The 13,339-nt window shown below is 39.1% G+C and overlaps 1 protein-coding gene across 2 annotated transcripts in view; it reads left to right on the top strand.

The window, feature by feature from the left end:
• Nucleotides 1-12,662, top strand: part of GSK3B (glycogen synthase kinase 3 beta) — a 273,914-nt gene extending 261,252 nt beyond the window's left edge. For both annotated transcript variants that reach the window (XM_019024078.4, XM_031009212.3), the window contains one exon: nucleotides 7,114-12,662. In XM_019024078.4, coding sequence (XP_018879623.1) covers nucleotides 7,114-7,181 — 68 coding nt within the window. In that variant the 3' untranslated portion in view covers nucleotides 7,182-12,662. The remainder of the gene's footprint in view (nucleotides 1-7,113) is intronic.
• Nucleotides 12,663-13,339: the final 677 nt, after the last annotated feature.

Below are 13,339 nucleotides of genomic sequence, written 5' to 3'. Positions count from 1 at the left end.
TCCCAGCACTTTGGGAGGTCGAGGCGGTCAGATTACTTGAAGCCAGGAGTTCGAGACCAGCCTGGCCAACATGGCGAAACCCCATCTCTACTAAACATACAAAAAAAAAATGTAGCCAGGCATGGTGGTGCGTGCCTGTAATCCCAGCTACTCGGGAAGCCAGGAGAATCCCTTGAACCCAGGAAGCAGAGGTTGCAGTGAGCTGAGATTGCGCCACTGCACTCCAGCCTAGGTGACAGAGTGAGACCCTGTCTCAAAAAAAAAAACAAAACCTAACGTTTCCAAGTGTACTTATAAAGTGCATGTAAAACACAAAAAGGCTCATTTGATATATCTAAAATGTTATTTTACTAATATGCCAACAATATAAATAGTAAAATATTTAATAATTTTGTAGCTGAGAACTTGAAATGTGTTGAGAGCAAATAAGGAACTGAATTTTAATCTTTAACGTCAATTACTTTAAATAAATAGCCTTATGTAATTAGCAGCTACTATATTAGAGAATATAAATAGAGCATTTCTGTGATTGCTGCTGGGCCAGATAGTGAGCATTTCAGTAAATTAGAAGAATTTAATTTTTTATAGACACACAGATCTAGAATACTAATTCATGGTGGCAGGGCCTTTGGAACCCTGTCTCCTATGTTTATTTTCTGTCTTCTCCTCCCAACCCATTTCCTTGTTTTCTGCTCTCTTTTTATTTAAATCCTTTGGCAGTAGGTGTAAATGGAGACCTTCCATTCACTCTCCTTCCTGTTCCTCATTTGCACCTTTGATCAACCACATTTGGGACAGGGAGTATGGACAGGACCATTTGTGGGCGGGGGGTGGGGGGATGCAGACAGCAAGGAATCAAGGCAAGAAATTCTGCGTTTATGACTTGAACATTTGGGTGGGGCAGTTTCCTCAGTATTGAGACAGTTTACCATTAATCCATGACTCCATTATCTAGCCAACTCTTACAGATCTCTTGAGAATCTGAAAAAAACAAACAAAAAAAAAAAACAAAAAACGCTGTAGATCCTGTCCTATAAAAAGAAATGTATGATACCAGATATAGAATTTTACATATGAAAATTTACTCCAGGACAAAAATCACAGCCTCATGGACTCTTTTGGGAACCTGATACTTAAGGGTTCTACCCTTGGTTTCACTGTGGGACTGCCTAAGTTGTGTTTTACCTCTTATGTCACACAGAATAAAATTGGTTTTAATACATGTGCCAATTTGCTTTGCAGTATCTGGTACAAAGCCATAGAGCCATAGACTTGTCAGAAAACAATTGATTCCTGAGAAAACAATTCTGGAAAAAAGAATTAAACCTAATATAATCTTTTTTTGTCTTGTACGGTTTCTTAGAAGCACACCTAATTGTGTAGGGAGACTTTGTCAGCGATTCCCTCATTGGCTTGTGAGTGCAACCCCTAAATGGCATTTAAGTTCTTCGACATATACATGTGTGTTATCTATTTCTGCATATTAGTTTACCCCCCCAACATTTAGCTATTTAAAACAAGAGTAAACATTATCTCACATAGTTTCTATGGGTCAGGAATTTAGAAGCAGCTTAGCTAGGTGGTTCTGGGTCAGAGTCTCATGACATAGTCAAAACATTAGCCAGGGATGCAGTTGTCTGATGACTTGCCTGGAGGCAGAAGCTCTGCTTCCACAGTGGCTCTCATTCATGTGGTTATCAAATATGTGCTGCCTGTATGCAGGAGGCCTCAGTCACTCAATAAGTGGCCCTCTCCATAGTTGCTACTTAAGTATCTCACATCATTGTAGCTGGCTTCTCCTAGACTAAGTAATCCAAGAAAGAAGGCAATGCAGAAGCCACAGTGTCTTTTATGTCCTAGCCTTGGAAGTCACACACCATTATTTCTGGAATATCCTATTAGTTACACAGGTCAGTCCTATTCAGTGTGGGAATGGACTGCATTAGGCATGGATACCAAGAGGCATGAATCATTGGGGTCATCTTGGAAAGTAGCTACCACAGTGTGTAGGGATGATTTTGTGCCTTCCTTTCCTTCCCCACAAAGCTGATTGTTGTATTTCCTCTTAAGTCCATCCTTGGTTTGGGGGCATTTTTTTGTTTACTTGTTTTTCCATAGTAGCATTAGACAGGTGATAATGGGCATTGGTTTATAGGAAGCTTCAAAGTCAGTGAAATGTCAGCTCTGTAGTTGTTTGCAGAGCACTTATATCTCTGTACACCCTATACTGAAAATAAAGTAACTGTGCTCTTAATCTTAATTTTTCTTATCATAAACTCACTCTTCTCTTATTTTTTTTTTTTTTTTTGAGATGGAGTCTTGCTCTGTTGCCCAGGCTGGAGTGCAGTGGCGCGATTTTGGCTCATTGCAACCTCTGCCTCCCAGGTTCACGCCATTCTCCTGCCTCAGCCTCCCGAGTAGCTGGGACTACAGGCGCCCGCCACTACGCCCAGCTAATTTTTGGTATTTTTAGTAGAGTCAGGGTTTCACCGTGTTAGCCAGGATGGTCTCTATCTCCTGACCTCGTGATCCGCCCACCTCGGCCTCCCAAAGTGCTGGGATTACAGTCATGAGCCACCGCGCCTGGCCCACTCTTCTCTTTTAATGTAAAGTCTCTTACAGATAATAGAAATGTGCCTGTAGAAATCACGGTGATTTTATTGAGGTTAGTTCTAAATGAAAGTCATCTGAATCTCTTTTCTTCTTTTGCTAGGAAATCTTTTCTGCTGCCCCCTACTGCCCATAAGATGGATTATTCTCCTCCCTTGTGCTCTGTGTTCCACTCCCCTACTTGTTAGCTATATGGTCTTGGGCACATTCCTTAATCTATTTGTGCTTCCTTTCTCCTATTTGCAAAACAGAGGTAACAGTTGTACCTATTTCTCAGATTTGCTGTGTGAGCTAAATGACATGACTGCAAAATACTTGGTGTGGTGTCTGGCATATTGGTAAGCAGTATGCTGTCACTAGTATTTACTTTGGTGGTGATGTTGGTTATTGCAGTCACACTAGATTATAAATATATGTATTTTTAGATGTCTCTTTTACCTTCCCATCTATTGAACAATTGCTGTATGCCAGATACTGTGCTAAGCACTTCATAGGCCTCATTTCATAGGTAGGTGGTATTACTACCACTTTACCAATGAGGAAATGAGAGATAGATTAAATAACGTGTTCCAAAATCACACAGCTATTAAGTTGTACAAGTAGGCTTCATACTCAATAAATGTTTATAGAGTTGGTTTAGTTTTAAGAAAGATGTATCAGTGTGAAGTTCAGAAGAGCATCTCTGGTTGAAAACAAGAGACTAGAGTTGGTTAATGATCCATAGTCAGATCATTTATAATGAAAATGATCTTAGCCTCTCTTTTAAACCATAATGCCATTTAGCGTCACTTTACCAGTGCATATATAACGGGAAGGGAATGTAAGGAGAAGTAAAATGAACTTTGCTGTTTTTATGTTGTGGAGTCACTATTTAAATGTTTGAGAAGAAAAGTTACAGAAATTACACTAAACTAAATCCAATGACAATTTATCGGAATTTTAAATTAATAAACATTTTTAATAGAAAGCTCATTAATTCAGATTCCATTGTGTAAAATAAATTTACAGAATGATGGTGGAACAAAATAAGCATGTGCCAAGATTTGTTTCTTGAGTTATTTCTAAAAAGGTGGTAATCTGTGTTGTCTTGTTTCCTGATTGTTCTTGAACTAGTTTCTTCCCAGCCACCAAGAGGTCAGCTCCTCCTACTTTACCTGGCCAAGGGGCCAATCCATCTTTATGATGGGATTGTAGAGATTATGAAATGTAACTTTACTCAGTCAGTAAGCTGGGTGGTCTTTTAAACCTACTATTGAGTATTGAATTTATAGAACTTTGCCTTTTTTTGTTTTACTTTTTCCCTCTCTGTACTTTGTCTTCCTCTGAAAAAGAGAACTCTGTTCTTCTCAGCAAGGACATGTGTGATTTGATTTTAAGTGGAGCTCATTGCATCAGACAAAAGTTTTTTTGATGAATGTCTGTAGGACTGTGACTTTCGGTATCAAAGATATTTATAATCAAAATAATTAGCGTTAAAATTATGTTCATTAAGTGATTTGAAAATAATTCAAGAGAAAAATATGAGATCATTACAGGTCTGAAGAGCATGGGTGTCTATCAAATTTTATTGTTCAGAAAGTGAATTTGTTTCTGGTTTTATGCTCACGTAAAAGGCTTGTGCTTTTTACTGTGATCATGCAAGCAGTCGTTGAATTTATCCAAGAAGGAGGAGACTGGTTTTGGCAATGTCACAAGCTCACAGGCTGTAGTCAGTGAAAGGACATCTGCACATTAGTGCCAAATAGGATTTTGCTAAAGAGCAAATTAACATAAATGGGCTGGTGGCCATGTAGATGAGGTAAAACTGATGTCAGCCAGTGTAGTTAATTGCTGCCGTGGCCAGAGCTGCTCTCTCCATGTTGGCATGGGTGCTGATGTAGTGGTCAAACAGATAGATAAATTTCTGATGATCAGTGCCTCCCATAAGTCCTGGGGAAGACCAGAATGACAGTTCTACCTGTTATCTTCCCATACTGAAAATGAGAAGGAAATGCTGTTGGATGATGGTCATGCATAGGTTCTGAGTGTCATCACAGCATGTGACATGCTGCAATAAGCATAGGTTTGTGGTGTTCCAGGTTTTCTCTGGATTTTTTTTTTTAATGCAGCCTGTGCATGAATCATGAAAATGAACATTTTATCTGAGAAAGGCTTGGAGGAATCTGTGGTCTAGACAGGAATTCATGTTAGGTTATTGATGCACAGAATGTGGATGATCATTAGGGGTAAAACTTCTTTAAACAGGACATATCTAAGGAAGGTCAGGAGTCACGAATGAAGTGTTAGCATAGTTCCTCAGTGATTATTAGAAAAGGTGGTCAACCTGGCTTTGGAGAGTAGGTTCTGTGTCATATACCCTTTCCTGCCACCTGTTCATTTGCCATACTGATGAATTAATATGACCCCATTCCATGGGCTATATGAACCTAATGTGTGGATTCTGATGCCGTAATATCTTCACTTGTGTACATGACAACAAGATTAGAAGCAGCTTTAGCTATTTTGAAGGAAATTAAATGAATTAAACCTAATCATTCACATTAAGAGATATTCACATTCCTTCCCTAAAGGCTGTGCTAAATGTATATAAGGGCAGATTATCAGGAAATTAGGAAGTATAATTTTTATAGATTGGCTTTAGAAATAAGAAACTGAACAGCTAATCCATCATAGAGTTCCCTATGTATCCTTGGATATTCTGTGTCTCCCTCTAATTCAGAAATTCAAAGTAGAAAGATCCAGGACCAAACGTTGCATTCAACCATGACGTTGGTTATTCTACTCACCATAGCACATGGTAGATCTACAAATCTCTTTAGTCCTAGAGAGAAAAAAACTTCTGAGTCTGCCTTTTGGTGTCACCAACCTTGATGGCATTGTGGCTTCTAAAGAGATGGCTTTTCAAAGTTGCCCATCCCAGTCAAGCTACCTCTCTTGCTCAGGGCTTAGTGTGAAATCTTTGGGAGAAAATTTGGCCAGCAGTACCTTCCCTGTCATTAAGAGAGATGACAAGGATGCAACTTGATAGCCACTAAAACAGCAGTCTACTAAACCAATTTGGACACAGTTAGATGGCCACTTAAATGTTAATGGATGCTGTGAAATAATAATAGACCTTAAAAGGGGGAAGGAGATAATGGTTAGTTGTAGAGTTGTACGTATTTCTAAAAGATTAGGGCAAAGTAAGCTCTAAGTAAGTTCTAAGTCAAGATTTGACTACAAGATGCTTTCCTTTTCTTAATTTTTAATTTTTGTGGGGACATAGTAGGTGTATATATTTATGGGTTACCTGAGATATTTTGATATAGACATGGAATGTGTAATAATCATATTAGGGTAAATGGGATATTCATCACCTCAAGCATTTATCCTTTATGTTACAAACAATCCAGTCATACTTTGTTATTTTAAAATGTACAATTAAATTATTTTTGTACTGTAGTCACCCTGTTTTGCTAGCAAATACTAGGTCTTATACATTTTTTTTTTTTGTACCCATTAACCATCCCCACTTCCCCCACCCCCGCTACCCTTCCCAACCTCTGGTAACAATCCTTCTCTCTAACTCCGTGAGTTCAGTTGTTTTAAATTTTAGCTCCTACAAATAAGTGAGAACATGCAAAGTTTGTCTTTCTCTGTCTGGCTTATTTCACTTCACATAATGACTTCAGTTCCATCCATGTTGTTGCAAATGGCAGGATCTCATTCTTTTTCTTTTTCTTTTTTCTTTTCTTTCTTCTCTCTTTTTTTTTTTTTTTTTTTTTTTTTTTTTTAAAGACGGTATCTTACTGTGTCTCCCAGGTGATCTTGGCTCACTTGCAGCCTCAACCTCTCTGGCTCAAGCAATCCTCCCACTTAGCCTCCCATCTTTCTCTCTTATGGCTACATATTACCCCATTGTGTATATATACCACATTTTCTTTTATCCATTCATCTGTTGATACAAGCTGCTTTATTAAATTGACTAAGTGAATTGGTACTGCAGTTGCTGTTTCTTTTTTGCTGGTTGTCTGTCTTCCATCTCTATGAATAATGAAGAGGGTCTGTTCTGCCCATCAACACTGACCCACGTTACTTTCATTGCCTCCACCCATTTACTTACTTAAGCAGATGGCATATTGTAACATGGTTCAAATTTTTAGCAAGTTTTCCCAGCTGTGCACTGTTCATTTATTTTCAAGTGAACTAGACTCCAGCTGAGTGTTCATATACAGCTGATCCCAGCTGTAGCAAGAGCTTTGACTGAAATGGTCTCTGGCTCCCTGAGTCTGCAACTTATTCAAAGACACTGTCTTCCCGGTACCAGGACCATGCTGAGGCATGAACTTAAATCCAAGAATAGAGAAATTCAGATTTCATAGTGTTGGCCTTATATAAAACAACGTTCCAAATAACAGCTTGGAAGGCCATACAGTTCACAGCCTGCAGTTGAAACAGTGTACTTGTTCTCTTTTGTTGTTATAGCATTGCTCATGCTCTCTCTTGGGACTTTTTGACTTGCAGATGCTAATACTGGAGACCGTGGACAGACCAATAATGCTGCTTCTGCATCAGCTTCCAACTCCACCTGAACAGTCCCGAGCAGCCAGCTGCACAGGAAAAACCACCAGTTACTTGAGTGTCACTCAGCAACACTGGTCACGTTTGGAAAGAATATTAAAAAGAGAAAAAAAACCTGTTCATTTTAGTGTTCAATTTTTTTATTATTATTGTTGTTCTTATTTAACCTTGTAAAATATCTATAAATACAAACCAATTTCATTGTATTCTCACTTTGAGGGAGATCCAGGGGGTGGGAGGGGTTGTGGGGAGGGGGAAAGCGGAGCACTAGAACACACAATCTCTCTCCCACGACAATCTTTTTTTATTAAAAGTCTGCTGTTGTATACTTTAAAAACAGGACTCCTGCCTCATGCCCCTTCCACAAAAGAAGAAAACCTTTTTCTGTGCTGATGGGTTTTTTTTGAACTTTGTTTTCTTTTAAAGTCTAGTGCGAGACTTTGGTATAGTGCACAGCTTGAAATTGGTTGGGAGCTTAGCAGGTATAACTCAACGGGGACTTAAATGTCACTTGTAAAATTAATCCATATCTTCGGGTATTTATAGACTTGCCTTTGGCATGTTGGTGGCAGGTGTGGCAGACAAAGAAATGTGTATCATTCGTAACCCAGGGAGGTCAATAAAGTTTAGAACTCTACAGGGAAGATTCTTAGTAGATTTGTTAAGGTTTTGTTTTGCTCTCAGTTAGTGCTAGTGATGTAGAGGCTTGTACAGGAGGCTGCCAGAGGGGAAGCAGCAAGCAAGACTCAGGCACACATGCTCTACAGGTGGCTCTTTGTTTGCCTGACCAAAGTTCTTTGCAAATCTTAGCACAGTTTCAAACTAGTGACGTGGGAGGAGATGGAAGGGGTGTTGAGCAGGCCGAGCTAGCTGCTGAGGTCAAAGGCTGATGAGCCCAGAGGAAGGGGACAGGTCAGGGATACATCTCACCACTGTGAATAAGTTTGTCCAGATTTTTTTCTAAAGTTACTTCCCTTGGAAAGATACACTTGAGAGGACATTGTAGTTAAATAATGTGAACTGTAACAGTCGTCTACTGGTTTATTTTTCATATTTTTTAATTGAAAATTGAGCTTGCAGAAATAGCCACATTCTACACATAGTTCTAATTTTAAATCCAAATCTAGAATCTGTATTTAATTTGTTTTTTAACCTCATGCTTTTTACATTTATTTATTGATGCATGTCAGATGGTAGAAATATTAAAAACTACACATCAGAATGATACAGTCACTTATACCTGCTGACTTTATAGGAAAGCTGATGATATAAATGTGTGTATATACGTTATATATACATATATTCAATACTGCCTTTTTTTTGTCTACAGTATCAAAATTGACTGGTTGAAGCATGAGAAGAATGTTTCCCCCACACCCAGTTAAGAGTTTTTGTGTCTGTTTTCTTTGTGTATCAGTGAACGATGTTAAGAATCAGTCTCTCTTTTTGAAGAAAAAGCAATATTCCTTGGAAAGCAAGGAGAATTGAAGGACTATGTTTGCTGTGAGGAAATAGATTTTCATGACTAGTTTGTTTTATACTTTTAAGGTTGGCATCTATGTGGGCCTTATATACTCTAAAATGAACTTTAGTCACCTTGGTGCTTATGGGCCATTACTTGACCTATGAATCTTTAAGGCACAATCAGTTGTACTTTACATTTAAAGATCACTTCAGTGATGGCCGCCTTTCCCTCCTACCCGCTCCTTCCCCACATGCCTTCCAAGGTTAGCTGGTAACTGTAGGGCTGCAGAGCTGAGCCCTTGGTTGTGTGTAACTTGCCCTCACCCTCCTCATTGCCACCTTAGGTCACTTTATGGGTCTCGTCCTCCAGAGGGTTCGGAAGTGGAGTCTGTTGGCAGCCCTCCTGCAGGCCCTAGCACCCTGTCCTGCTCCTTAACTGTGTGTGTGACTCTCCAAGAGAGTTGTCCTGCCTGCTGAAGTGAACCAGTACCCAGAAAGACAACTGTGAGCCATCTTGGTTTTCACTCGCTGTTTAGCTGAGGTCTTGGGCCACAAAAGGGGTTTCACAAACCTCTGGATATATCAGAGTTCATGAGAAAGGAAACGTGCTCAGTCAAACCAAATCAAACAAATTGAATTTTATATTTTATAAAGTGCTTCTGAAAGCTAAGATTTGAAAGAAGTCTGAAATCAAAGTATTTAGCAGCATAACTCCTTAAAGGTAGTGGCGTTGATAGACCATTTTCCGACAGAATTTATAAAGAATCTGGAAAGGCAGGTCTGTGATAGAGAAATGGACCTGCATTCAGATCCAACTGCCCAGCAAGCGTTTGGATGCAGACACTGCTCTGGACGTGGTATACTCCCCAGAGTCCATAAAAATCAGTGCTTATTTTAGGAAACAGGTTGCCCCCCACAACTGGGGTAAAAGAAGAGAGAAAAGTCACGCTTTTCTCTCATTTCATTGTGTGTGCATGTGTGTGTGTGTGTGTGTGTGTGTGTGTGTGTGTGTGGGCTGAGATGTGTGATTTTTCTTTCTCAAGGATCATGGTGGGATCACAGAACTCTTTTATACAAGTGAGATCCAGGTCTCTGAATATCTTTTTGTATATAATAATAATAATAAGCTCCTCACCAAATTCAAGCTTGTACATTATATTTTCTTTCTGTGTTTTTAAATTTAAGTTTTATTGTTTTGTATGTAAATATGTGGACCCAGGAACTGTTATTAATGAGCAAAAAGTTACTGTTCAGGGCAGTGATTCTGTTTAATAATCAGACAAAATGTAGACGAGCTTTTTAAAGCCATATAGTTTTAACTCTGTACAGTAGGTACCGGCCTGTATTATTGTAACAATAACTCTAGCAATGTATAGTGTATCTATATAGTTTGGAGTGCCTTCGCTTCCATGTGTTTTTTTTTTAAATTTGTTCTTTTTTAAATTTTAATTGGTTTCCTTTATCCATGTCTCCCTGTCCACCCCCTTTCCCTTTGAAATAATAACTCACTCATAACAGTATCTTTGCCCCTTCCACAGTTAAGTTTCAGTGATACCATACTCAGGAGTGGGAAGAGGAAATCATATTCGTAATTTCATTTTGTTGAAGCCCTGCCTTTGTTTTGGTTCTGAATGTCTTTCCTCCTCGGTAGCAGTGACCGGTTTCATTTCATACTTAGTCCATTCAGGGACTTAGTGTAGTACCAGGGAGCCCTAGAGCTGGAGGATATCGAATAGATTAAATTTTGCTCGTCTCTTCCACAAGCCCTAACCGTGGGTCTTAAAAACAGCAGATTCTGGGAGCCTTCCATGCTCTCTCTCTCTCCTGTTTTATCTACTTCCCTCCCAAATGAGAGAGTGAGAGAGAATTGGTTTTTTATAAATCGAAGTTTCTTAATAGTATCAGGTTTTGATACGTCAGTGGTCTAAAATGCTATAGTGCAATTACTAGCAGTTACTGCACGGAGTGCCACCGTGCCAATAGAGGACTGTTGTTTTAACAAGGGAACTCTTAGCCCATTTCCTCCCTCCCGCCATCTCTACCCTTGCTCAATGAAATATCATTTTAATTTCTTTTAAAAAAATCAGTTTAATTCTTACTGTGTGCCCAACACGAAGGCCTTTTTTGAAAGAAAAATAGAATGTTTTGCCTCAAAATAGTCCATATAAAATGTCTTGAATAGAAGAAAAAACTTTACCAAACCAAAGGTTACTATTTTTGAAACATCGTGTGTTCATTCCAGCAAGGCAGAAGACTGCACCTTCTTTCCAGTGACATGCTGTGTCATTTTTTTTAAGTCCTCTTAATTTTTAGACACATTTTTGGTTTATGTTTTAACAATGTATGCCTAACCAGTCATCTTGTCTGCACCAATGCAAAGGTTTCTGAGAGGAGTATTCTCTATCCCTGTGGATATAAAGACACTGGCATTTCATCTATTTTTCTCTTTCCTTTTTAAAGGATTTAACTTTGGAATCTTCCAAAGGAAGTTTGGCCAATGCCAGATCCCCAGGAATTTGGGGGGTTTTCTTTCTTTTCAACTGAAATTGTATCTGATTCCTACTGTTCATGTTAGTGATCATCTAATCACAGAGCCAAACACTTTTCTCCCCTGTGTGGAAAAGTAGGTATGCTTTACAATAAAATCTGTCTTTTCTGGTAGAAACCTGAGCCACTGAAAATAAAAGAGACAACTAGAAGCACAGTAGAGTCCCAGACTGAGATCTACCTTTGAGAGGCTTTGAAAGTAATCCCTGGGGTTTGGATTATTTTCACAAGGGTTATGCCGTTTTATTCAAGTTTGTTGCTCCGTTTTGCACCTCTGCAATAAAAGCAAAATGACAACCAGTACATAAGGGGTTAGCTTGACAAAGTAGACTTCCTTGTGTTAATTTTTAAGTTTTTTTTCCTTAACTATATCTGTCTACAGGCAGATACAGATAGTTGTATGAAAATCTGCTTGCCTGTAAAATTTGCATTTATAAATGTGTTGCCGATGGATCACTTGGGCCTGTACACATACCAATTAGCGTGACCACTTCCATCTTAAAAACAAACCTAAAAAACAAAATTTATTATATATATATATATATATATATAAAGGACTGTGGGTTGTATACAAACTATTGCAAACACTTGTGCAAATCTGTCTTGATATAAAGGAAAAGCAAAATCTGTATAACATTATTACTACTTGAATGCCTCTGTGACTGATTTTTTTTTTCATTTTAAATATAAACTTTTTTGTGAGAAGTATGCTCAATGTTTTTTTTCCCTTTCCCCATTCCCTTGTAAATACATTTTGTTCTATGTGACTTGGTTTGGAAATAGTTAACTGGTACTGTAATTTGCATTAAATAAAAAGTAGGTTAGCCTGGAAATGAAATTAAAATTCACAAGTGTGTGGTCTTTATTTCAGTACCCAACCCTCTTCCTTCACCCTACTATTTTGCCGCTGCAATATGTAGTCACATCACCATTTCCATTCCTCTTAATTAGGGAAACATTAATCTTTGTTATACAGAACAAGATATGAATACCACTTCTTATTCTTTCCAATGATTTTATTCCATTGTGTAGCCCCAAGAGGTGCAGCTTCCACCTTGGAAACCTTTGGATTTGATGTAGACGAAGCTTTGCAGACACTGCTTAGAAAAGAAAGAAAATAACTCTGAAAGGGACAGTTTTTAAATGTGTATAAGCTGCTGTCTTTGATTACCGTGTTCATGATTTGGTGTGGCTGTATTTTCTTTTAACTTTCATCCTATTAGTAATGGTCTTTGGGGGTCTCTGTAAAATATATGGACACCACGAACAGTGGGGCTGTACCTCCCAGGTAACCAACACATGTTGTGTTTGAGTCTGCTCATTTCCAATACTGGATGATGTATGTAAACATGTTATGTCTCTTAGTGCAAAAAGAAACATCATTTTTTTAGGGCTGGCTCACTCTGTCAGGCCTAATCTAAAGGCTAGATATAAGGTCATGTGACTGCTGCTTCAATAAAAACAAATTTATATTCGATAAAGTGTGGTCCTCTTATTTATTTACTGTGGTGGTGGGGTTGGCTAATTCCAACATTGGTAAAACAGTTAAACACATATAACCAGTAGGGGCGGCAGGGGAGGATTGGATTAGCTGAAACAGAAGTTACTTGTGCGATGCGCCTCCTGCTGGCACTGAAGTGCATTTGTTTGGGATTTGCTGCTGTCTTGCATAGGTTCTGGGATTGAGTTAAACATTGTGTTAGTGTCCTGCAAGACCTTTTAATTTAGAATCCTGAAAGACTGCCTTTTTAGTTTCCTTTTTTTTTTTTTTTTTTTGAGACGGAGTCTCGCTCTATTGCCCAGGCTGGAGTGCAGTGGCGTGATCTCCGCTCACTGCAAGCTCCGCCTCCCGGGTTCACACCATCTCCTGCCTCAGCCTCCCGAGTAGCTGGGACTACAGGCGCCCGCCACCACGCCCAGCTAGTTTTTTGTATTTTTAGTAGAGACGGGGTTTCACCATGTTAGCCAGAATGGTCTCAATCTCCTGACCTCGTGATCCGCCCACCTCAGCCTCCCAAAGTGCTGGGATTACAGGCGTGAGCCACCGTGCCCGGCCCCTGCCTTTTTAGTTTCTAAGTCTTTCCAAAAAGTACTGACCAAACCGCCCTTCGGGATCATATTTCAGGAGAGCAGTGATGGTAGATGTCATTTCGTTTTT

The sequence above is a fragment of the Gorilla gorilla genome, chromosome 2 (genome assembly GCF_029281585.2).
Source record: "Gorilla gorilla gorilla isolate KB3781 chromosome 2, NHGRI_mGorGor1-v2.1_pri, whole genome shotgun sequence".
NCBI lineage: Eukaryota > Metazoa > Chordata > Mammalia > Primates > Hominidae > Gorilla > Gorilla gorilla.
The sequence above is the reverse complement of the archived record's forward strand: the minus strand, read 5'-3'. Positions and strand labels throughout refer to the sequence as shown.